At 38.9% G+C, this 27,678-nt stretch overlaps 1 protein-coding gene across 4 annotated transcripts in view; it reads right to left on the bottom strand.

The window, feature by feature from the left end:
• Nucleotides 1-27,678, bottom strand: part of NELL1 (NEL-like 1 (chicken)) — a 995,550-nt gene that overhangs the window by 481,186 nt on the left and 486,686 nt on the right. For all 4 annotated transcript variants that reach the window (XM_011937505.1, XM_011937506.1, XM_011937507.1 and 1 more), the window contains one exon: nucleotides 20,574-20,699. In XM_011937505.1, coding sequence (XP_011792895.1) covers nucleotides 20,574-20,699 — 126 coding nt within the window. The remainder of the gene's footprint in view (nucleotides 1-20,573; nucleotides 20,700-27,678) is intronic.

Raw genomic sequence — 27,678 nt, 5'->3', positions numbered from 1 at the left:
TGCCTGTCTGAAAGTGATCACTGCAAAGATGTCAGCTGCAGTGGAGGAGGTGTGGCTGGGGCTGTGCACCTCATGGAGCCTGCAGGAACTGGGAACAGGCAGAAGCCCTGCCCACTTCTGAGTTGGTGGGGTAAGAGCCCCACCCTCCAGGTGCAGCTGCAGCCACCCAGCCATGACTGTGAACTCAGGCCTCCATTTGCTCTCAGGGCCTAGGAAGCCCCCGTACCCCTGAAGGCTTGGAAGTGCTTGCTCTCACTGCCCATCCCACACACCCCCCACCAGTCCCATCCCCCAACAACTCCCCCCACCCCACCCCTGCTCCCGGGTCCTGCTCTGATTTTGGAGCAAAGTTGAGGCTGAATCTGGGTGCTTCTGCATCCTGACCAGGGGAGCGAGGACTCAGAGCATCACTCACACACCAGTCCCATGCTGCCTTGGGGCCTCTTCTAGACTTTGGGCACTGATGAGCATGGGAGGGAGGCCAGGGGAATGCTGAGGATGGCTCAGTGGGGGCCTGTAGGCACCCCTCAGTGGGAACAGCCTGAGTGCCATGGACAGCAGGTTGATGACAGCAAGAGGCAGACAGGCTCCTGGGTGGAAAGAGGTGGGTCCCTGGTGAAGCCTCACCTTCAAACCAGGACAGTCTGAAGCCTGGGGGCTGGGCTGTCAGTTCTGCCAAGTGGAATGAAAACTTTTGGTGCTTTTTCTGGGCCCATCCATAGACCTATCAGCATGTACTTCCTCCCTTCTGGAGTCCATAAATGTTCAAACTCAGTCAGACTCAAAGACAGGTCAGGACTACTAGCTGTGGGAAGGAGCTACCCACTTTGGGTCTCTTGATCAAGATGACCTGCCTGAGGAAAGGAGCTACCCACCACAGGCCTCCTCTTGAGCTGGACACTTGTTGGGATGACCTGACTGTGGAAAGGTCATCTTCCATCTATCCTCACTTCCATCTAAGATCCACACTATGGGTGTCCTCTCCGCGGAGGGCCAGATACTTGATGGAATGACTTGCCTGCAGAAAGGATCTACCTATTTCGGGTCCCCTGAGAGTCGTTCTGTCACTCAACAAAGCTCCTCTTCACCTTGCTCACCCCCCAACTGTCTGCATACTTCATTCATCCTGGATGCAGGACAACAATTTGGGACCCACCGAATGGCAGTACTGAAAGAGCAGCAACACAAACAGGGTTTAAACATGCACTGATCACCCCCGAACACTCCCCTCCCCCACCCCAATGCTCACCATGTCAAGAAGGAGAGAAGAGCTGTGACCCTTCAGGAAGCCCAGATCCAAGGTCTCCCTGAGCCAGGGCTGTAGCACCTTCTCTGGGGCTCTGTGGTTCCTGGCATCTACAAGCTTTTGGGCACCAACATATTCCCCTTGTTCAGAAGCCTGCAGGGGAAGCCACTTGTGGTACATCTGGTCCAGCCATAGCCTCATACGGAGCTAGCACCTGTGCCGGCAGCTGCTTGCCCCACCGCAGCAGTCAGCAAGCCTAGCTGTGTGCAGTGCTTGGACTGTGTGCTCACTTGCTCATACATCTCTCACCGCTCTTCACCTAGCTCACCCTTGACAGGTGTGGGATCCAAGCCAGTAGTATAAGCCAAGCGCAGCCTGCTGGGCCAAGTAGATGGAACGAGCTCAATAGGCTTGAGCAATACTTAGATGGAAGGTTCCATCAGCCACAGAGGTTTCCAGCTGGTGAAGCAACACCCCAGGGATCCCGTGACAATCCCACATTACCCTCCCCATTGCCCAGTGTGTGTGCACACGTGCATACACAAACACACACACACACACACATACACACACAAAATACGGGCTAATCCTTCAGGAAAGACACAACTGGAACCTGTTATCATTGCACCATGAGCCTCTATGCTACCGCTTTGGCTCTGTTGGCACCAGTTTAAACAAACAGCATAGTCAATGCCAGAGGGGTGATAATTGCCAACAAGTGTTCAAAAGCATGTATGAAACTCAGCCTGACAAGGACTTCAAAGGGGAGACCAGCTGTCCATCCTGTACCTGTGTCTCCAGTTTTCCCTTGGAAATCTGATGTACAAAGGAAAGTTCTGTGATCACTTGTGTGACAATTCCAAGTCACAAGTCAATAGTGGTTAATAAAACATCATTATGGCCTGAGTCAGCATGCAAAAGTTATATGAATATTCAGCAAAACAAACACCACCAAAGAAACAGTAGGTCAGAATGATGTTCGCACATTCTTTTAAACATCTGTTCAAAAGTTTTAAGTGTAAAACTAAAAGGGACCCTTACAATAAAGTTTTACAAATCAAACAAAACTGCAAGCTCAAAATGATTATAGATGTATATTTAAGCTTTCCTCCCCCTCCCCCACAAAAAAGGTATAAGTACATATTCATTATAGCAAGCACTGTGGATGAAGAGATGAAAGGCCATGAATCTTGACTTCAAAGTCATCAGCACTTAATGGGACTTCTAAAAGTCCATTTATAATCCAAAAATCTCCCACTGCAGATGACGACTGAGGACCAAAGAGTTAAAATGACTTGCCTAAGGCTATGTAGTATGTTAGTCTGGATTAAAATAAGTCTTTCTAATACCCAATACCAAATGCTTTCCTCTCTACCCCATTTCCTTGCCAAATATTCAGCATTCATGGCGAATGTTGACACAAATGATTTGCTAATAGGTGGATAATAATATTGTTTCTAAACATAAATAATCCAAACAATTATATCCAGATTCCACCTTCTTACTTATTGTTATAGATAATATACATTAAATCATTATTATTATTATCCTCATATTAGAGATGATTTTCAGAAGAGAACAAATGGGTAGGTGGCACTGTTAGGTGAGCATGCACATCCTAGTTGCAAGAGGCAGAAGTTCCAGCATTAGGCATCCTGACATCTCCCCACCATATCAGCAAGCATGTCCCCGGATACTCAGTGTGGTAGTCTAGTCTACATCCATTTAGGTTGCAAACAATTATATGATGTCATAAAATATCCTCAGACAATCTCGCCTTCTGAACAAAGCTGCACAGCCCACTAATGCCCACCAGTCTAACTATTACCTGTTGCTCAGCAGCCCAATTAGGGACCATGACAAGAGGACACCATTAGGTATGTGCATTTCATCCATGCAGTCCTCACTCTCCTTCTAGCTACAGAAACAAAGCCAATGGATTGCAAAGTCCCAAAGATCATCTTGCCAACTAACAAATACAAAATACTGACCTTCACACAAGAGCCTGTGGGTGTTTGGGGACCAATTGCAAATGCATTTGTCCTCCAAAGGGTCATGGCTCTAACATTCTTTTCTTTTCTGAATTATTTATCAACAGCAGGGAAAATGTAATACCATAGATATAACAATAAAGAAAAAAAAGCAAGGCTCTTTCAACTCCCTGGTGCTCAGAGATATTTCTGTCCCTGACTCTAGAGTTGCCATGTTCACCCTGTAGATTTAGATGTGGAGGCCTTGTTATCGGAAATGGGACATAGGCACTGAATTTCCCAAGTGCTCTGTGTGAACTGCCTCTCCCAAAACTCTGTTCCTCTTCTAGAAGGAATATTGTCCAGGTAATCACCATTAAGTCCTTGCTGTCCATTTATAGAAAAAAAAGTAGTAGAACCTTATTGATCCCACAGCCAGACGTCTATCATCCTCATCTCTTAGGAAGACAGCCATGACCCAGAATCTGTGAAAGGAGTCTCTGAGGCTGTAAAACCCATGTACTTTATTCCACAAGAGAGTACTAGAGATACTCACAGAATAGAGAAAAGCTGATTAGAGTTTACTGATTTAACAAGCCTGCTTATCTAATCCTAAGTCACTGAGCAGATGACTATTTGAAATTTTATTCCATAAACTTAAAAATAATATTAAAATAAATTAAAAAGGTGGATGCTTGACATTATCTGAAAAACTCTCCTCTGTGGATCCTTTCATATACCTATGGTAGTAAAGAAATTAGGGCTGGGTGCGGCAGCTCACGCCTGTAATCCCAGCACTTTGGGAGCCCACGGTGGGTGGATCACAAGGTCAGGAGATCAAGATGAGGCCATCCTGGCTAACACGGTGAAACCCTGTCTCTACTAAAAATACAACAAAATTAGCAGGGTGTAGTGGTGGGCACCTGTAGTCCCAGCTACTTGGGAGGCTGAGGCAGGAGAATGGCATGAACCCGGGAGGCAGAGCTTGCAGTGAGCCAAGATCACGCCACTGCACTCCAGCCTGGGCGACACAGCAAAACTCTGTCTCAAAAAAATAAAAAGAAAAAAGAAATTAGACCTACTGCATTTACATAACTTACTAATGGGAAGAGATCTTTCCCCTGGTAGCATTTTTTTTTCCAACGTTTTAGTTGAAGTAAAATATACATAATATAAACATAACATGATGGTTACCATCTTAACCATTTTCCAGTACACAATTCAGTGGTATTAAGCACATTTATATTGTACAACCACCACCACCATCCATCTCCAAAACTCTTTTCATCTTATAAAACTAAAACTCTATACCCATTAACAATAATTTTCCATGCCCTCATTGCTCCAGTCTGTGGCAACCACCATTCTACATTTTGTCTCTATGAATTTGATTACTCCAGGTACTTCATATAAGTGGAATTATGCAGTATTTGTCTATTTGTGACTGGCTTACTTTACTTAGGATAATGTTCTCTAGTCTCATCCACATTATAGCATGTGTCAGAATTTCCTACCTTTTTAAAACTGAATAATATTCCATTATATGTCTGTATCACATTTTGCATATCCATTCATTCATTGATGGATACTTGAGTTACTTTCACACTTTATTGTGAATAATACTTCCATGAATATGAGCGTGCAAATATCTCTTCAAGACCCTACTTTCAATTCTTTTGGGTATATACCCATAAGTGGAATTGTCAGATCATATAATTCTATTTTCTATTTTTTTCTATTTTTAATTTTTTGATGAACCACCAAACTATTTTCCATGGTGGCTACACCATGTTTACATACTCGCCAACAGTGCACAAGGGTTCCAATTCCTCCACATCCTCACCAATACCTGTTATTTTCTGTTTTATGGCATTAAGTCTCTCATTTAGACCATTATTAGATTCACCCATAAATAACGACACACACACACACACACACACACTAATGAAACAAACGTAAAAGGTAAAGAAAACAAGATTCAAGGAGAAAATCTGTAATAATGCACCAAAGAGTAGAGTCAAGAGGAAAAGAGAGCTAGAAGAAAAGTTGAAATAAAATAAATCTTGTCCAAGTAGAGGTTGAATACATTCAGAACTCCAGCTGGTTTGACAAGTAAGCATGACAACATGTGAGTGCTACTTTGTAACCTGTCAGTTTTCTAAATTCTAAAACTAAATAGAGGGCACTACTCTCTGGTATCCCTCCTGGGCTTGGCTCCAAAGCTGTGAGCTCTTCCAACCTGTCCTAAAAATAAACAGTTTGCTTGAGGCCAAGAAAAGCATTACAGGGTAAATCTTGGCTTGATTCCCTCCCCTGTACTGTATACCACTCAGCCTGGGTGACCATGATGTAACAGTCATTTACTACCACACTCCCCTGGCTGGGACAATAATTGTTCCCTCATCTCCCTCTCACACTGATAGTAAGGGATAAAGTCTGCCTCTTCTGATCAATGCCACATTTTTATTATAACCAATTAAATGGACGATCTGCTTGAGGGGGACATAGCTCTCCTAATGAGAAAAAGTACTAAAGTTTTTGGATAATTCACAAGTAAGATTTCTCCAGGCACATTTCTTCAACACTTCATCAAAATTCAGAATCAAATGGCTTTAATTTAAAGATATTTCTGATGCCTCATATGTCTCTAACATCCCAGCTATTTGAAACTCCTGATACTTTAATAATTTCCCTATAGTCTGCTTATCAACCAGAATGGGAAAACAAATGCCAAAAGGGGGAAAAAAATGCTAGTTCATCTAGGGAATACACTTCAAATTTTAAAGGACAAATAATTCAATCAGAAAATATAAATATGAAAGCCACATCTCATAAATGAGGCAAAGACTCACTTTAGAGCACCACTGTCTAGGTACTATGTGCTTTTCTGTAAAATAATTATGTGGGGTCCTTAAAACATCATAATATTTATTACGATTACAGAGCTCTGTAACCTCCTATTTTTCCCTAAACTGTCCCTAAATAAAAAACATCAGACAAACTAAGATGCTCCCCTCCACGAGTCCCTCAGCATGCACATCCCTGTGTTGGGTTGGTTGAGTTTTGTTCTGTGACTCACTCTTTGTCCAAACCGAGGAAAAACAATGATCATCATCGTAATAGAGAAAGAAAAAAAATGCATGCATCTGTTAAAAATAAATGAAGACAGAGAGGCAACTGGATGTTAATACTTCTCTAATGCAGTAAAAGCTATGATGATATGCCCATATGAGAGAATATTTTCAACCATAAACAAGTATATTTTTCAAATAACCTTATTAATTTGGGCAATGCTTATGAAATAAAAAGAAAAAATGGAATATTGACCATTAGTGACAGTGTGATTTCCACTATGTAGACTACAAATGCAGGCATTGAAAACAGACATAAGATAAATGCTCCGAAATGCAAAATGTTAATAGAGGCTGTGGTCATTTTCCTCCCCCTCCCCCTCCTTCCCCTCCTCCTCCTCTTCCTCTTCTTCCTCTGCCTCTTCTCAGATCATAGCTCACTGAATTCTTGAACTACTGGGTTCAAGCAATCCTGTTCCTCAGCTTCCTGAGTAGCTGGGACTACAGGCCCATGTCATAATGCCTGGCTAATTACACCTGGTAATTTAAAAAGAATTTTCTTTTGTAGAGACAGATTGCTGCTATGTTGACCAGGCTGGTTTTGAACTCCTAGCCTCAATGATTCTCCCACTTAGGCCTCCCAAAGTGCTGAGATTACAAGTGTGAGCCACCACGCTCAGCCTATTTTCTTCTTATTCTTCTAAATTTCTTCATGTTACTATATATTAATACACTATTTTTATAACTAGAAAAACTCTTTTTATAATTTTATTAAACTTGCTATTTTCTTTCCATGTTTCTCTGTGTGTTGCGAATTCCCTCTAAGGAAATTTCCTGAGTGCCGAAGACTCCATCCTGGTGTCCAAACTAGACCAGGCTTCTTTGAAAACAACTTGTCCTATGACCACCCTTAAGGACTAACTAGATGCCAGCCAGCAGAGCTTATAAATGCCAAAAAGTGTTTGCAGCTTAAGGGGCTTCCCTTGTCAGGGAACAAAGTTAAATTTTTAAAAGGAGCTAACAGAGCACATTCCAAAGCTCTGTTCTACAGCAACTCACAAACTGATGACTCTAGGAAGGTGATGTTTCTCTTGAATTAAAAGAATGTATTCCTTGCTAGTTATAAACTGTTTTGAAGTCCACTTTACACTACATCATCTCCTTCTTAACTCATGAGCCGAAAGCATCTGACTCCAAGCTCATCTTCCCAGAGAACCTGAACACTGTCTACATAGCCTGGACTTCTCAAGCAAGCCAAGCGGCCTTCCAAATGTATCTTAAGGTGCCCTGGTGTCCTTTTAAGTGCTTTAAGAGCTACTTGTTAAGGAGAGGGAGAAGAAGGGAATATGGTGAACAGGTCTTAGGGTTTCAATATTGAGTACCACCTAGGACTCAGTCATCGGGTTGGGCTTTCTTTCACATGATCAAACCTTAAAACCCAATCATCTTTCTCGGTGTTATAAACTGAGGCATGGAGCACTTAAAGAATCTGCCCAAGATTCCAAAGCTTGTAAGAGGCAGAGCTATGGGTTAAGTACAGATTCACTTGGTCACAAGTCGCAAGCTATTTCTTTCTAACAATGGCTATTGCTTGCTGAACACATTGCATTAGCATTTTTATTTATTTATTTTTTTTTTATTTCAATAGGTTTTTGGATAACAGTTGGTGCTTGCTTACGTGAATAAGTTCTTCAGTGGTGACTTCTGAGATTTTGGTCTGAATGCACCTGATCTCATCCGCATTCACATTTTAAAGACATTTACAAAAGAGCTCTGAGGGAGTTTATATTTGAACTTCTGGAGTTATACGGCCTGCTATCCTATCCTATCTTCGAGCCTATGGAGTTACAATGTTGGTTTTCCTGTCTCTGCTTCACCACAATCTAGCCTATAGCTGTAGACAAGTTCCTTAACCTCCAGCACCTCAACATAGATTCTTCATGTGTAAAGGTAGTAATGGCTAACAGTTATTGAGCATTTACTCTGTGCTGAGCTCTCTTCCAAGCACTTTACAAATATTCTCTCATTCACTCCTTGTAAGATTCTAGAAAGAAGATGTGTCCATTTCCCTGAAGATGATTTGAGTTGATCCTATGAATAAATGGCCTACTTGGGGCAGAAACCCAGGCCTGGCTGATTCAGAGCCCTGTGTTCTTCCCATTTCTGCACAGGTAACCTCCAGTTCACATTGTAGATCAATAAAAATGGAGATGGATCTATTTCTCAAGCACCAGGCACCCAATTACTTCTCAATGCACTCCCACCTAACATCAAATTCAAACCTTTTCAGACACCCGTGGAAGGGTAGAAAACATTTCCTCCCTAGTAGTTAGTAATAAATGTCCTTTCTCCTAGTACCAGTGCTCTTTCCCATGGCACTTAATGCCTGTAACTCACAATTTGGAACTTAGTTATATGCCTGATAAAATTATTCTACTTAAATGTAAATTTTATGTCTCCCAAAGAGACCATAATCTCCTAGAGGTCAGAAACCATATCTTACAGAATCATAGAATTAGAAAGGTAATAGTTTGTAAAATAATCCTTTTTTTTTAAGAAGTTGAACTCTCTTCAAAAGAAACATCATTTAGAATTCAAGTTATTCTGACTGAAAACCATTGAGCTAGTTAAACCTTAATCTTTCAAAGTCCAAGAAAAATGTTGACATGATGACATTCAGAGAGCTGGTGGTAGGGGGAAGACTGGAATGTATGTTCCCTGATTCTCTCATTCAGTGGTTGCTTTCCTATGGAAATACTGGATCTTTTCATGCTCCCCTCAGTATCTCTCTTTGTCTTGGTCCTAATCCAGAAAAATCTGGACCAACTGCCTTGTTTCTGAAAACCCTTCACAAAAAGCTTATGAGAGATAGTGTGGTAGGACCCCACTATCAGATCAGCTGCCAGGAAGAAAACAGCATCTGAAATCTGTCTGAATGTTTTTATTTCCCCAAAACTCATGTTAAAATCCTAACCTGGTTAGGATTAGGTGATGGTATTAGGAAGTGGGGCCTTGGGCATGATTAGGTTATTAGTGCCCTTATAAAGGAGACCCCAGGGAGATCTCTCACTCCTTTCATCATGTGAGCACACAGTAAGAAATCATCATCTGGCCAGGCACAGTAGCTCATGCCTGTAATCCCACCTTGGGAGTTCGAGACCAACCTGACCAACATGGAGAAACTCTGTCTCTACTAAAAATACAAAATTAGCCAGGTGTGGTGGTGCACGCCTGTAATCCCAGCTACTCGGGAGGCTGAGGCAGGAGAATCATTTGAATCCAGAAGGTGGAGGTTGTGATGAGCCGAGATCGCACCATTGCACTCCAGCCTGGGCATCAAAAGTGAAATTCATCTCAAAAAAACAAAAACAAACAAAAAAAAAACATCATCTGCCCTCACTAGACACCTAATCTGCAGGCACCTTGATCTTGAAATTCTTAGCCTCCAGAACTGTGAGAAAGAAATTCCTATTGTTTATAAGCCACCCAGTGTCAGGTATTTCATGACAGCAGCCTGAATTAAGACAGCACTACAATTGCAAGTGGCCTTCAGCTGCCATATTGGCCATGCGGATTCTCCAGGAACATGAAGCAAAGCCATTGCTTTTAATCGTTTTGGTTCAGAACTATAATCTACGACACAAAAGATGAAAGACATTATCCCTACCAGGTCATAAATATATATTTTTTTAATTTAGTGAGGTAACATTTAGGAGACTTTGGGGAAAAAAACCTCAATGTCACCTTTGTCTAGCATTTTCTGCTTTCTAATACTTTAATAACACTTTTTTTTCATAATAATATGTATATAGGTTCACTGCCTTATATTTCTTTCTACAGAAAATTCAGAAAATATATAGAGTATAAGGAAAAAGTATCACGTTTAATCATTCACTCAGAGATACCCTCTGTTCCCTGTTATTTGGGAAGGGGTGTGAGGATATTTCCTGTCTGTGTTTCTATGTGTCTGTGCTTGCATGTGTATGTGCATATGTATTCATATATGTTTTATTTATTATTTGAATTGGAAAATAAAACACATACTTGCTTAAATCATATTATATGATGAGACTTTTCCATTGACACATATTCTTTTAAACATTATTTTAATATGCATTATGTTCCACTATATGGATAGATTGTCATTTATTTAATCTTATTTTCATTAGTTCATATTTAGGCTGCTTCCAGTTTTTTTCTTACAAATAATAAATGGAATAAATGGCCACAACGAAAGTTTGCTTACATAAATAATTGTGACTGATTGTTTTCTTAGGATAAGTTACTATAAACAAACATTTCTAGACCTTTGGACACACGCTGTCAAATTAACCTCAGGAAAGGTTGTATCAATTTACATTCCCATCAGTGATGTATGATAGTTGCCAATTTCCTGAACCATCTCCAGAAAAGGGTGACTGACATATATGTCTATCTATATATGTGTATCTATATATCTACACACAGATAGTCACATACATAAATTTAGTATAACTGCTATCTAATTTTCATTTTAATTTGCATTTCTTTTGATTAATCCTAAGCTTGAAACATGTTTTCAAAGCTGTTAATATACTCTAACAATTGTGAATCTACACACACACAGAAACACACACACATACACACAAACACACACACACGCAGGCACACACATCTTCCTTGACAAAGGAACCCATATTTTGTTTAGATGTAAGTTTTCCAAGTACTACAAAAGAAGCTGGGATCTGCCCAAGCCTCAGGCAATAAATCTTGATTCTATTTATCTTTCTAAGGTATATTTTATGAATAGGTAGGTCAAACTATTTTTGTTAAAGAGACATGAAAACAAATCTGTTGGGATGAGGTTTTTAATAAAGTTATTCTTATTTTTAAAAAGGGGCTGTGAAAAGGAAAATCTCTTTCTCCTTCTGACTTTGGGACATGGTTAAGCCAGGATTTAATGCTTGGAGTAATTTCACCATTTTGAGACCCTGAGGGGAGCTAGATCAAGTTCCAAAACTATCATGCTGAAAATAACCAAGTAAAAAAGTTAGAAAGAATCTATTTTTCTGAGGATTTCATGGAGCAGCTGAATTAACTAATTCTGAAAAAAAAAAAAAACTGTACCCACAGTCATTGTGTTATATGAGAATTTGTCATTTAAGCCACTTGAGTCATTTGATGTTATTCTTTTTTTTTTTTTTACATTCTTTCAGCTAAATTCACTCAAACTGATATACATACACCATGTCACTTTAATCCTTTAACAACTCTGTGAGGATGTACAGTGAATATTGATGAAGAAGCAGAGAATTTAAATGGCTTTCTGATTCACAGAGTAAATAAGTGACATACACAAAGCTTGCAACCAGTAGAATTTATACACTAGACTTTAACCATGAGAATTTATAGCTTTCATTTTGGCCAAAGAATAGTTAGTATATATTCTCAAATATCTTAGCAAAAGAAAACAAAATCTTAAGACACTTCATTATACTTCTAAAATCTATGGAAATAATGACAGCAGATAGATTAGATAGATAGATAGATAGATAGATAGATAGATAGATAGATAGATAGATAGATAGACAGATAGACAGATATGCATGTACCATGTGTTTAAGATAGAAATAAAGAATACAAGACAAAATTCTTGTTGTTAAAGAGAAATGTCTATTCATTGTATGACCTGAATATGGATAGAGTGGAGCTGCAAGACCAGCCTCAACAATTTTGTAAGCACTAAAGCATCCTTAATCAAACGCCTTCTTTATGAGAAAGTCTTATTGTGATTCTGAATGCATAAATCTAACAATAGAGTGTACAGAAATATTAACAAGGCTTTTATGATGAATTTGGGTCAAGGGCAACACAGTACTTAATAGGTTTGTTCACAAACACCCTAGGGGCAAGCTCCATCATTGATCCTGGTTGTTCTATAACAGCCAGAATGGTTCAACTCCTTTATAACACATGCAGGAATAAAAAGGAACTCCCACTTAAACCCAACAAAACAATCAAACACTGGACATGTCTTTCAGACTTATTTTCATCATGAAATTTCAAGGTAAATGAGCTTTGATAGTCTCCCTAAGATATATGTGCTGGATTTAATAAACCCTAACATTATTTTAACACTACTATCACTAAATGAAATAAATATGTGGTCTTTGGCTTTTCCAGTACTACATATAGAAAACTAAAATTGGTCTAGAAAAACAAACTTTCCATGAATTTTTAAACTACAATCCCTCTTTAGAGGGACCTCTTAATTTTTTTCTGTTTTGTTCTTTTATTGACTTCATTTTTTGTATATGTGATAGGTAGAGAAGTCCAGTCACAAAAGTGTTTGTATAAGTGATGACAGTTTCTATAATTTCTTCAATTCAACTTGAATGGTTGTGAGCTCCTATTCTTCTGAGATAGTGGGGTCAATTAAATGTCTCAGTCATTTTAAGTGTTCCCCACTTCTATTAGGCTCTATCATGGCTCTAGAGGACCTCCAATAACCAAGGCATTGGCCCAGAAGCAGCAGCCTAGTCCTCAGCCCATGGAACACAAAGGTCACCGTGGATATGCTCCATTTGTCTTTAGGGCTCCTTCAGGCACTGCAGCAGCAACGTCATAGTTAAAGATTCAGCATCTTCCCATGAGGTCCCATCTATAGAGATACCTCACAGTCATTGTCTATCCAGTGACTTATACATCTCAGAAGTGCAGCTTTGGAAGCAGGACCCTTCTTCTAGGAACCATCCAAGTCCCTGCTTCATGACTTCCTGAACTCCACATTTCTCACCACCAGTTCAATGGAATCTTTTTTCTCATTTACAAAATACAGTGGGCAATTCATCTCCCTTCCCATTTCCCTCTGATATTCTCTCCATACTCCAACCCTCTCTGTTCTTCTGTTCTATGCTAAAGCAGTGGCTCTTGACCTTGAATGAACATTAGAATTACTTTTAAACAAGCCCACCAAAGTTGGGTCCCGACCCCAGACCAGGCCAAAATCAAAATCTCTAGGGATACATCCCAGATTCCAAGTGATTCTACCCTGAGGTGAGAATTGAGAATCTCTGCCCTAAAGAATTAGGATTTTGGAATCCTGCTTTTGGTACAGTAGCATTTCTCCTCTGAGGGCACAGGGAAGGAGGGTAACAGAGCCAATTATCTATTTAAATGAAAGGAAGAAAGAAAGAGAGAAATTCCAGCCATACAAATCAAAACAATAGATGAATAACTATCATCAGGCCTTCTAGGTTGGTTTTGAAATATGCAAAAGTAGCAATACATGCTTTATTTTGACTTTTCTTGTTCAATATATCAATAAATAGTTTCTAGTTATCTTTAACAAGCAAAAAGTAGCTTTCATTCTATAAAGCATTTCATATAGCATATTTTTACTGAAGTAAAATAGTCTAGAGGCCTGCGACCTGTTCATTCTTATAAATGTATCACCTCTTCTGAGACTGAAAGCCAAGCAATCATCCTGTAACTTGTCCCTTAATGCTGCCAGACAACCAATGGTAAACAAGGACAAGTATTCTGACACAAGTACATGGCATAGGCTTGAAAGATAATGATGCTCAGTGGAAAATTTACCATTTTGCTCAATCAGGTTGGAGAATGTTCTGTTTTACTTCCATTTCATGTGGCTCCGCTAAATGTGAAAATATCAGATATATCATATTCGAAAATATTCTCTATTTCATCAATATAATTGATCAAAATAACAATAAAATTTCATCAAAAATATTTGTATAGTTCATCATAGGAGTAAAGCATATTCCAGAGACCTAGCCTGACATTCCTAACAACTAACTATTACTTTTAAGGCATTTAAACTGTTGTCTAACCTCTTTTCATTATAGTGTACTTAATTCAAACCATTACATTAATAGGCTATTATATCTAAGTCTTTAAGTTTTCTCTGACTATTTCAAACATAAACTTCCTTTAAGGTTTCTTCCATGCCAATATCAAGAAAATAAAAATCCTTTTAGCAAGGTAATAGAGATCACATGGGATATTTGTTATCTCACTTGTTCCCTTTATTTCTTACCTTCATGGGAAGCTTTTGGCATAAAAATGAATGCTTACCCATTACTGTCAAGTATCTGTCTTATCGCTGCATGCTATTGTTGTAAATCACAAATATCCTCCTTTAAAACTGCCTGCGTATCTAATGATAATGTCTTATCAAACAGCCAAAAACACGGGGAGTTTAGCTGGGGATAAATGAAAGTCAGAGGCCAATAAATCAAGCGGGTTGACTATTCCAAAAACCAAAAGCATATGGGGGAGAGAAAAACCCCTCCTCCCTGTAACACCTCCATTTCAGGGAACTCCTTCAGTTTCAAAATTCACAGAAGAGCAAGAGCAACTCAGGGATCTCTTACAAGAGACAAAGCAATTTCAATTCACACAAAAATTCCAAGGCCAAAAACTCCCCCAGGTGCCAGAGGCCAAATGTTTTAGATTTCACCCTTCCAAAGGCCAAGGGAGACTTTCCTATAAAAAAGTACAGAGCTCCATATATAACACATAGTCATGTCAGCAAAACCCCAATTCCCAGAGGGGTAATGATTACATTACAGCACACTTTTAAGCTCTAGATAATTATTCTCAATGTTGAACTCTTGGAGCTTTATTATCCCATACATATAATCCTTTTTTTTTTTTCAACTTTTAGTAAGAAAAAAGTTGAGCAAGAGCTAAAATTTCCTGTTCTGTGTAATGTATTGCCTTTCTCCTCCATCATGCTTAGCATCCACTGTCTCAGGTGTAGTCTTCTGAAAGGACCATGGCTGTCAGCATAGAATTGGGAAAGACTATTTTGGTTTTCCTTCTTTAAAACTTGTCAAGTAGTAATAACTACCACAGGGTTAAACATCTAATACTGAACTAAACTACTAAGATTTCAAAGAGGGATTGATTTGGCAAACGATATTTTGATCGTGAATGCACATTTGAGTTTTTTTTCATTTGAAGGCACTGCCTAATTAACGAACCATGAACTCCCTTGGTCAGACATTGTTTTTTAATAATCTTGGTGGCTATCTTTTAAAACACTTGTGACAGATACTAACTGAATATTTCATACATAGTTAAATAATTAATTAATTAATCATCCAATAAATCAATGAATCACCAAAGCTGATATATCTTCTTTAAGTTTAGGCTCCCTATTTTTGGTTGAATAGAATTTTTCAGTATGACTACTGACTTCTAAAAAGTGAATAGCATAGCTAAATGACATAAAACAGCAAAAGAAAGGAAAAAATATGACCTTGACATGGTTATAAAACCAACCGAACAGTGTCAGCAGGTACTGATTGATTTGAGAAGAGACTAGAATGGTCTTTGGAAATAAAGAATGTCAATAATGTAAATGCTATATCAGAATCCTGAGTCAAATAAAGGAATGCCTTTAGGCCTGTCAATTTCTCCAGGTAAATTATCATCTGGCAATGAAACATCTGAACAGACATTTTATAGTGGCAGATATCTATCATACACCTCATCTATTCCACAGGCAAATGACCACTTAGGGAAAGAAGTCTTCTTTGCCAATAAAAAATGGCAGAGATTATGGGTGGGGACATAATATATCTTGGAGAGTACAGAGCCCATTTGGTCTAACAGGTTTATTTTCACGACACAAAATAAATGTCAGCATTCCAAAGACTCGAGCCTACTATGAAGTGTCTAGTGTTTAATGAAGGTCCTTGAATCTGGCCTAGAGGCTCTCCTCTCTCCTATCTCCCATCCATATTTCTCGTTGTAAATCCCTAACATAATATAGTCATTGCATGCTAGCATGCCTCAGTCAATTCCCACAGCTCTCCATGGCTTTAAGAAAACATTTCAAACACTTCATCTTGGCAATCAAGAGCCATTTTTCAATGTATTTTGCTTGCATTTCTATCATAGCACTTACTACAATGTGCCCATACTTTTTGAGAATACCTACATAGCTTATGAACTGCTGTTGAAAAAAGGTTATCCTAATCAACAGCTACTCATGTCAAAAATAAACTATATTTGTTGGCAATCTGTTAGTATCACTCACTATAGTAGGCATGGGTACCATTTGCCAAATATTTCTGGTTCCCTACCATTCCAGGCATGAGGTAGGACAGTATTTTCTCATCCCTTTGTGGTTGGATGGAACTAGTGACTAGTTCTAATCAACGAGTTGTAAGTAGACATGATTTGTGTCACTTCTTGGTCAGAACATTTAATGGCTGATGGAGGGCCTCCAGGATCTCTTTTCCCTGTCTTGGTGACTGGAAATGTTCACCAAAGTGACCATTCCAACAGCTTGCATCCCAAAGTGAATATGATATGCAGAACATCTCTGTTGATCAGGGATAGACAAATAGCATAAGCAAAAAATAAAATTTATCTTAAGTCACTTATATTTAGAACATCCTACAGAATGTTCTGCACATCCTACAGAACATCCTACAGAACATCCTATCCTTACTGCTAAAAGTGCTATGATAAATACTTTCACATATATCAGTTGACGTTCACTATAACCTGTGGGTAAGACAGATGTGAGCAATATTTTATAAATGAGGTTTTCAAAAGTGAAGAAATTGCCCAAAGTCAAGTAGCTTTATGCATTATTTCATTTAACAAATATTTATTGAGCACTGCTTTTTGCCAGGTAATGTTCTCAGTAGTCAAGGTATAGTAGAGAACAAAAGGAAAAAGGTCCCTGCTCTCGGAGTTTACATTCTAGTGGAAAGAGACAAATAAAATAATCATTTATAAATAAGAAAATTCCGGATAATAATATGCATTACTCAGAGAATTAAAATCAGGTGGTATGACAGAAAAAAACAGAGTGGCTATTTATATTGACCATGGAAAGCCTCTCTGAGGCTTAGGCTAAGAGGTAAATGACAAGAGAGCTCAACACACAAATACGAAGAGAAAAAAGACTTCCATAAAAGGGCAAGAGTTCATGCAAGAGTTCATAACAAACAGAAAAAAGCTTGTTACATGGAGAAAAAGACAAATGTCAGAGTGGCCATGTCATAATGGACAGGGAAAGAAAGGGTACAAGACAGAAGGGAAAGAAGGAAAACCACATAGGGTTATACGTTGAAATAAGAAATAGGGATTTGATTTCCATGTAATGAGACACTAGATCAAAGTTTTAAGTACAGTTGTATGACTTCTCTTTTTTTAAAAAAAATTGCTCTGTCTGCTATGTGAAGAATGGGTTATGGTGGAACAAGACTGGAGCAGAAAGTCAAATGTGATGGCCACGGCTGAAGTTCACTAAGATGTTAATAGGGGATTTAGACAGAAGTGGACAGACTTAGGACAAGATGTAAAAGGTAGCATCAACAAGACAGAAGCATGGATTGAAAGTGGAGGGGTGATCAAGTGTAACCCCTGGGGAGAGGAAGGAGTTATTTCTAAATTTTTGGTTAGAAAAATTGGGTAGATGGTGCTTCTGCTGGAATGGGAGAAATTGGGAGAAAAGGAGGTTTGCAGAAGTAGAAAGAAATCAAGTTCTGTCTTATCCATGTTAAGTATGAAATTCCTACTAAGCATCTATGTGAATATGTCAAGTTGAATATATAATTCAGAAGTTCAGAAAAGAGACTGGAACTGGAGCAATAAATTTAGGAATTGTTGACATAAAGATAATATTAAAGTTCTAAGATTGATGAAGGCATCTAAAAAGACCCTATAGGTAAACAGGGGAAGGGACCAGGGCAGAACCCGTGGGTACTCTAACCTTTCAGATGTTAGCAGCAGAAGAATAGCTGGGGGACACTGGGCACGAGTGACAAGTGACAAAGAGGGAAAACCAGGAAATAGGATGGCACAAAAGCCAAGAAAAAAGTGTGCTTTAAAGAGCAAGGTGTGGTCAGCCCTGCTAAATGCTGCTGAGATAAGAACACTGGATTTAGCAAACAGAGTTCATATATGACCTTGATAAATGTAGCCTCTGCACAATGGTGAGTACGGAAGTCTGACTGGAGAGAGGTGAGGAGCCTATGTGAGCTGAATAAATGTAAGGTGAGGACAATAACCACAGGCAAATTAAGAAGTTTTGTTGTGAGGAAAAGCAGAAAAATAGGGCAGCAGGTTGAAAGAAATCTGGGATCAAAAGAAGGCTTTTCAAAGAAAAAAAAAAAAACTCACCTATTTTATGAGCTATGAAAGTCCACAGTCCCCATCAAGATTTCTGAAATTCCTGAGAGGAGGCAGTGATGATAATGATGTGTGTGTGTATTAGTAAGTGTATGTTGGTGAGGGCAGCAGAAAGAACTGTAACAATGGTTACTCAATAATGGTTACCTCTGTGGTCCCCACATCCTAATCGCACTGGTATCCTTTCTGTTGTCCACCATGTTAACTCACATTCTAACAGGAGAGGGAGGGCAGTTCTCATGAGGCATTCAGGGTGGGAAGACTTTATTGAAGATTTGAGGGTAATGAGGAAAACTCACATAGCATACTGTATGGCAAAGCAATAAAAAAACCTCACACAAAATATTTCTTCTCTTAAAAATCCTTCAGCTATCCTACTATTGCGTGGTTTTCACCAGCCCTCTGTCCTCCACAGCACCCAGCCTTCTGCTCTCTGACTGGTTCCTCTCCCCTCCTTTCTTTCTCTCTTTTGTTCTGTCTTTTGTGTTCCCTCTTAGGCACACACACAACAAAACAAAAAAAAAGTGTGTGTGCGTGTGTGTGTGTGTTTGATGTAGACTTTTCCTGCAGAGGTATTATTTACTCTTTTCTGTGTAGGAGGGAGAAGGGCACTTGGGTGCCCACTGATACCCACACCGTTACCTTTTATTCCAAACAATGTAGTTCCCTTTTTAAAAGTAATTCTGGAGCCAGTTCTTAAGATAATACATTTTCCATCTTGTTCCATATATAAACCACCAGACAGAGCACCTGTCCCATTAAGGCATTCGACAAGTGCCAGCTCTTGCCTTCCTTCCTCAGTGAGGAAATCTGAGCACAGACAAGCATTCTGATAGAGTTTCAACAAGGTCTTCCACACAGCAGGGCCTTAATTAATGTTTATTGAGTTGTATAATGTGGTGCTCTTGGGCTAGGAGGATATTCACTGGCTTCTTCTAATAGGGTTAAAAGAAGTTAAGAGCTGCATTTACTATTAAGAACAGAGTGATAGGCCCTGTAACTTTACAGCTTTTTAGAAAGTGTTTGTTTATTGGTCCAATCCTAGCACACTATGTTTATGCAGTCTCTCTCTTCCTTTCCTAGGAATATTAATTATAATATATAAAAGACAGATAAATGAGATTTCACCTTATGTGGTCCTCAGAAACCTGCATCAATCTGAACTCTCCAGTCCTTCACCCAAAGAATGGTAACTTACAAATATACATCACTGGCAAAGAAATTTGGACACATTGACATGTGCCCTTAACTTCTGCAACTTTTTGCACTTCTGAAAAGGTCATTCAGGAAAAAAAAGTACATTTAAAAATAGCAGTATTATATTCTGGGTAAACAATCCAGTTTTTATATGCCAATGTGATTGGAACAAAGAGAAAGATGCCCAAAAGTTACAACATGATTGAAATGTTGGGTTCAAGGGACCCTTTGCTTATAATTTGTAGATTGGGTATTTAAACACATTTAGTCCAAGAGAAGAAAGACTTAGAATCTTCTACCACCCTTATCCAATTTACTGCTCATGTCTGTATGCACATGATTGAAAATATATTGGGAAGCCAAACGAAATGTCCCATAAAACCAGCACTACTCCAACATAGTCAGTGACCACTTTAGTGCTAAGGGATATAGGAAGAAGCGGGACACAGACAATAAGCATATATTAATTAAATATAGTTTTGACTGGCTCCCATAAACCTAAACTTTGACCACCAAGTGCTCCCTGTCACCTCTTTAAATTTAATCCTTGTCTTTCCCAATGGGAACAAAGTCCATTTTCTTATCTACAAAAACATCTGATCATGATGAAATGAAAATAATTGAGACCTGCTATTTTTAGAACTAGTATATCTAACTCCCTCAGTGTTACTATAGGCAACTGGGACTTCAGTTTCAAATCGCATACCCGTGTATGCAAGCACACACACAGAGGCAGAAATATTGGGAGCGGAAATCAATTATGCTGACAATTTTTTTTATTATTGTTTTTTTCTCAAATGGTGGGGGTGAAATAATAAAGAAAAGAACTTAGGTAAAAATAGTACTTTGTGCACTCAGAATTAAATGTAACAACACAGACATGGTACAGAGAATGGATGAATTAGAAAAACAACACTGCTTCTTAAAGCTCACCTGTACAAGAGAAGTCATCCACACGAATGTATCCTGGGACACAGTCACAGCGATATAACCCAGGAAGGTTGACACACACAGTATTGGCATGACAGTAATGCATCTTAGCTGCACACTCATCAATATCTGAAGGAAAAAAAAATTAAGATCATGGTTAGTAAAATAATGGAACAAGAGTGTAATCATTTTGCAGATAAATTACAAAAGGTAAATGTCCACTGAAGCCAAGAGAAAAAGTAACATGCATTAAACACAAAAGCTTAGGTTAAAATTCAGCTTGGTGCATTAGATCCCATCCTGAGCTGAACGTGTTTCTAGAACGATGCATGGTGAGACAAAACAGGTAAGAGTCCAAGAAGTATGAAGACTGAATTTATAACTATTAGTTTCTTATCAGGGAGAATACTCTTTTGAAATGTCCAAATTCAAGGAGTTCTGTGTCCACAAAGTTGATATCAATGAATATTTATTAGGTGTCCACAGTACATGGTGTAGCTTTTATCAGAGGGATCAAGGGAATCCAGTCCCTCTCTGCCTGTATGTCTTACTAAGACATGCTTCAATCCATATGCTACAAAATGATGGTGTAGCCAGTTTCTCCCATGTTGTACTATGAATACAGACAACTGCTGTTGCCTGATGCAAATTAATGTCTCTCATCCTTTGACCTGGGGCTCCTCCCCATGTGATAGAATAATGAGCTGATTCAACAAAAGATCTTGTTCTTTTTGGGATGGAGTTCAGAGCATCACCTGCTTTCTCATAAAAGTTCATGATGGTGATTAAAATAACCTACAATCTTAAACACAGAGTTTAGCCTTTTCTGGAAATTGTTTTCAAACATAGATTTATGTTCCTTTTACTCAGACTGCTTGTATGTGATGGTTAGAGAAAGAAGGACACGAGTACATCATGGGAATCCAAGATAGAAAATGTGAGCTCTAGTTCTGGTTCTGTTGATTAATAGCTTATGACTTGCATTCAACCACTCTGGGTCCCAGTATCCTCATCATTTGATCCCAATGGTCAAGTCTAAACCCAATGTTTTAGATCTGTAAAGACATTAATCTAATTCAATCCATATGCAATCCCATGAGCAAAATACAAACACTACTCCCATTTTATAGTCTAGAAAACTGAGGCTTAGAGAAATTAAATATCTGGCACAAAGTCATCCTGTCAGAACATGCTAGACCTGGGATTTGAATTCAGAAGTTATTTACTATGATTTACTTCATGAAAGCTTCTTGAAAATGGTGATTAGTCAAACATAGTATTTCTATTACAATAACCATTGGAGCTTTAATATTATTAATGTTAATAATAATATTTTATCCTCAGAAGCTGAGGATAAAAATGGCTGCACTGAGTCACTAGGAAACTCATTAATCTATTTATTTTAAAAGAAAAGTAAGTTGATTTATTCCCGAATAAAATACATTGAAATAACATCAAATTGTTTTCAGAGTTAAAGATCTGACAGCCTATAAATAAAAGTTATTGTGAGGTCACTGACATCTGAGAAGGAAACTCACATTTAGAAGACTTTCATAACTAAGAAATAAGAACAAAACACCAGAAATTAGTGAAATAACTCAGGCAATCAACTTCCTGCAGGCCAATCACTATCTCAGAGGTTGCTTCCTGGGGAACTCAACTTGTACCAAGAATCCTGATGAGGGCAAGGAATTATTACAGTCAGACCACTGGAGTCCAAGAGCTGGAAAACTAAAAGAAGGAGTCATAGAGTAGTGTGGTGACATTAAGATTTTGGCAGTGATTTAGTTATCGTTGCTTATAAGGTCTTTGGTAGGACTATGAAAGGCCAGGTGAAAATAGGCATAACAAATGAGAGGTTGGAAACAAGAAGAAAACCCAGGTATTAGAGAGGGTTGCTTGACATTAGTGTGATGTTCATAAAATATCATCAGTTTTCCTCTCTCTGGGCACATAGCACAATTGTATTTCCCCATCCTTTTCAAATTTAAGCATGGTTTAAATTAATCTCATGATTGATGATGAAATCTGAGTGGAAGCAAATCACTTCTAAATGGAAAGATTAAGAGCCAGCATCCAGTTTACCCCATTTTCTTGTTTCTGCCTTGTAACCCATGGAAGCAAAGACACGGAGACTCTTTCAACCTGGGCCCCCAAGTGACGAGCAAGCCACCAGGCAAGCACCATATACATGTTGCATGAGCTAGAAATATGCCTTTGTTGACTTAAGCCACCATGCCTTCCCTGATTGGTGCAGAGAATGAATATAAAAGTTATCTCAAAAAAGGATATCGTTAAGCTTCATCTTGAAAGATGAACAAGAATTCATCAGGTAGAGAATGAAGGCAGGGAAACTAAAGAGGCTAAAGTTTTTGTCTGTCGAGTTAGAAATGGAAAGAATCATTTAGTCATGTATATTCAAAGAACATTAGTTAGCCTTCTACTAAGCCCAGAGGCAGAGTGATGAACAAAATGCCACATGGACCTCACAGATGGGCAAGGCATTGAGTGAAATGTGTAATAAATTCTACCAAGGATGTGAGATCTTTCAACAAGGGGAATCTGACCTACTCTGAGAGAGTCAGAGAAGGATTCTCTGTGGTAGTGATGGTTCATCTGAGACATGAAACAGAAGTGAAACAGGCCCAGGGAAGAGGAATAACCTACCAGACAGAAAAGAATGTTTGAGAAGACTTAGTTACAAAAAGGAGCTTTGCCTATTTGAAATGAAACTGGAAAAATAAGCTTGGGCCAGATCCTGGGTGGACATTAGTGTGCTGATCATAAAATATTACCAGTTTTAGATTCTGCCAGGCCTTGCGGGCCATGTGAAGGAGCTCAGACTTTCATCAGGGTAGTAACACAATTCAATTTCTCTGTTTTTAAAATATCACTCTGGCTGTAGTGAAGAGAATTGATTGGAGCAGGGCACGCTGAAGGCTAAATCATGTTGGTATTTTACTCACAGAGACACAGCCACACTGAACTCCATCTCACTCTGCTGGGATGCTCAGCCATCCTTTAAGATGAGAAACTAGTCAGGACTTGCCTTAGAGGCAATTCAATCTTCAGCCCATGGGCTACAGTTGCCAACTAGCCTGCTGACTGCAATGAATGCTTCCCTGTCATGGACCCTTGTCAACATCTCCCAGAGAAACCACCTGGCTCATTTTCCTTAAGATATCACCAAGCTGCTGAGAGGCCTCCGCCTCATCTAGATTTAAAGGAGTTACTTGGCTATAACAGCTTATTTTGAATCAAACTAGCTAAGCTATCTCCTTGTTTCATAAGACTCCAAGGCCCTGAATAAAAATATTTTCAAAAATCAGACAAGGGATGGTTAGAAAACCCCAGTGAGAATTTTTCACATGGATTTAATCCAACCCTTGCTCTCTACATGTCACTGAGACCCCATGCCCACACATCTCTGCTGCTCTGCTGATGTGTTTTTGAGTAGGTTTTGTTTTCAGTTTATACCATTAGTAATTTCAGCTCTTGTATATCTAATAATTTCCTGGTACTAGTCCAGAAAAAGCACTGTAATAAAGATGAAAAGTTGATGAATGTACCAGAAAATTAAACTGTCACAATCTTGCCTTCGTTGCTTATTCTTTGTCATGTAACCACCAGATATAAAAGCTATCTTGTGGTAAAAATGGTGGGGAGAGGAGAGAGAAAGTGAAGTGGAGTAATCCAGTTGAGTCTCTTGAGACAAGAAGATAAAAGAAAGAAAGGAATTGGCAACACTCATGGTTTGGGGATGGGAACAGGGGATGGAATGGCAACACGTTTGCCAAAAGATTGCCTCTGCATCCTCAGGGAAACACACAACCCAGAAAACACTTTCAGTAGGATTTAAGGGTGTTTCAAAAGCAAATCTGATTATAAACAGAGTCAAAAAAGAATTAACGTCTTTAGAGAGCTGGGCTATCCTGAGAAAACAATCTTCAGAAATAGTGAACAATTGAGATTTTATAAATGAGCCTAGGACAAATGCTGCTTTTTGTTCACAGAAAAAAGGCTCTGAAGGGTATTGAATAACTACAAAACAAAAATTCTAAGTCCCTAATGAAAGAACAAACTGACATTTAAAGAAAGAAACTGAGTTGGACCAAAGCTATGAGTATGCTAACCACAGGCTTGAAATGCAGTCTGACCTTTGCCCAGGTGGCAAGTGCTCTCCTGAAGCAGCTATCTTAAGCAACGGCCATATTCATCCAGAAGCCAGGAGACAAGAAGAGGCTAAGCCTGAGGCCGAATCTCAGAGCGGAAGTGGAACATACACAAATCCAGGCTCACACTAAACATCTGAATCCCTCCAGAAAGCTTTGCTAGGAAGAACCACAGTTAACCTGACATCTACTGGAAGGATGAATTATTTTAAAAGCACATTGTTAGGCACAGGCTGATACCAATATTCTAACAGTCTAATAGTACGTACCTTATAAAGGAAAACTAGGAACAGTCCTTGGCAATTGGTAAATACCCAACAAATATCTGCTGTTTTTTCGATATCAAGCACTATGCTAGGTACTTCATATGGAGCATCTCATCATTCCATTTATCTTGACTACTTGTGGTAGGTACCTCTATGCCACGAAACTGAGGCTCAGAGATTATCAGGTCACTTCACTTGCCCAAGTACAAAATCAGTAAGCATAGAAACCTGAGTCTGAATCCAAACAATATGACCCCAAAGTTGTCATTGTTCTCACTGTGCCAGTTTTAGCACTCAATAACATTTTGATGCTATGATTATGTTAGCTGTAGCTGATGTTTATGACTCTGATTATGCTAGATGCATCACGATGTGTATGGAAACAAATAGATCTCTAAATTCTATATCCGTGTGCAAGACCATTCATGACATTTGTTCTGGCATTACATTCTCCGTTAAAATGGCAATTCTGCTCCGTGCATCACTGCTGCCTTGGCTCTTTTAAATCAAATCCTTATACTTTTGCACTTTAGGCTCCAGTGACCCAAGACCCCAAAACAGGCAGAAGCATTTTGCTCCCAGCTGGAACTCACAGATTGACATGGCCTCTACTCATATTGCTTGAGACTATGGAATTAGAAAGGAGTAACAGAGTACTAAGGTTTTTATTATTAAGTATTGTTAGAGAAACATCTATAAGCCCCATTGCAGCATATATCATCTTGAGTATAATGGGGCTTAAATTGTGATTCATTCATATAAATTGCTTGTCACTTTTGAAATATTAGAGCTCATTTTCTGGTGGTCTTTGGAGGTAATAAAAATACATAATTTACATCCCTCCCCAGGATGGTGCAATAGTTTGTTTTTGTTTTAAAAGGTATACTTATGGACTGTAAAATGAAACTTGATGTGGCATAATGATTCTTCACATATCACCAGGCTCCATCTGTATAAGAGTTCACAACGAACACAGACTCAAATTTGGCATCATCATCATTAAATTAGAGTGCAGGGCCTGGGTAGCCGATAGAAGCAGATGCAAAGAATTCTCTTAATAAAATGGCATGATCTACTCAGACTTCTTCCATCAAGATTTCCTAGAAAAAGAACCCAGGGAGGGACATACTCAGGAGAGGAAAAGGCATGCCCCACTCCCTGTGTACATTTAAAAAGGAAAGAAGATCAACAGGCCTCGAGAACATGTTTTTGGTCAAGCACTCTATGCCTCTCATCTCATTACTCCTAACCATCCATGGACTGACATCATATACTACATGTAGAGTACCTAAAGTTTCAACCAACGTTCTTATGACTCCAAAGAGGATAGTTGTTCCACGCTAACTACTGGACAAAGAACACTGGATCGACAGTTAAGAGTCAAGTTCTATTCTTGCTTTTTCATTTAGCTAACTGTGGCACTGGGCAAGTCACTTTTCTTCTTAAGACCTTGGTTTTTCCCACATATACATTCAGGGAGTTGGACCAGAAACCATTTAGCCAACCATCGGTTCTAAATTTCTTGACACAGTCAGGTCTTTTGTCCATATCATAAAAGCATGCTTCTGGAGCAGCTTCTCTTGGGCCACCCCCTCTTTTCGCCAGAGGAGCTTGTACATGTTCCAGATGCCTTTCCCAAGATAGAGGTCCGGGAAAATACTATTTAGATGACCCGAGCCCCCACACTGTTTCCTGATTGCTGTGTCAACTGTGTTGACATCTCCCCTGAAAACTAAGAGCAACTAGGTTGAGCAAGCAGATATCCACACAAAAGCATAGCTCTTGGCAAGTTCTTCATGGACTAGTAAGATAACTTGCAGAGCAATTTAATCAGACTTGAACCTACTGACTTTGCAGAGATCATGAGCTATAAAAACACAGTGGTATTGGCTAACTGGTTGGTATATTAGAATAATCACTACTTTCTCTTTGTGTCAAACTGATTTTTTTTTTAATTGGGCCTACGTATCTCTGATTTGAACTTATAAAAATCTAGTGAGGTTTTAGGGCAGTGAAAATACTCTATATGATACTATAATGGTGGATTCAGGTTATTACATATTTGTCCAAACCCATAAAATACACAACACCAAGAGTGAACCCTAAATGTATATTATGGATTTTGTGTAATTATAATATCTCAGTGAAGGTTCATCAGTTGTAACGAATGTTCCGCTCAGGTGAGGGATATTGATCATGGATAATAGCAGGAGGTATATAGGCAATCTCTGTGCTTTTGGTTTTGCTATGAGCCTAGAACTGCTCTAAAAATACTTTTAAAATTAAAAACAATAAAAACATTGAGGTGGATGAGATATATTCTTCCCTTTTTCAGATGAGAAAGTAAAGACCCAGAGAAAATTTCCAACTTACCCAAAGGAACACAGATAATCATTGCACTGGGAATAGAATCAAAGTCTTCTCATTCTGAAATTAGTGCTTTATCCAGTGTTCCATGTTTTTCTATAATTATAGCATCCTCCCTAAAGCAAGGGGGGGAAACCAAATGCCTATAGAACCTAGGAACATAAATACCTACAGAAGTCACGTAAAAAAAAATATATATGCAAATCATGTCCTTTCCCCAAAGAAATCAAGTCTTTCTTATTTCTCTTAACGCATAAAGCCAGCTCTCTCTCTCTCTCTCTCTCTCTCTCTCTCTCTCTCTCC

Source organism: Colobus angolensis, unplaced genomic scaffold (genome assembly GCF_000951035.1).
Source record: "Colobus angolensis palliatus isolate OR3802 unplaced genomic scaffold, Cang.pa_1.0 Scaffold164, whole genome shotgun sequence".
NCBI classification, from domain to species: Eukaryota; Metazoa; Chordata; class Mammalia; order Primates; family Cercopithecidae; genus Colobus; species Colobus angolensis.
This window is presented reverse-complemented; position numbering and strand designations above follow the sequence as displayed.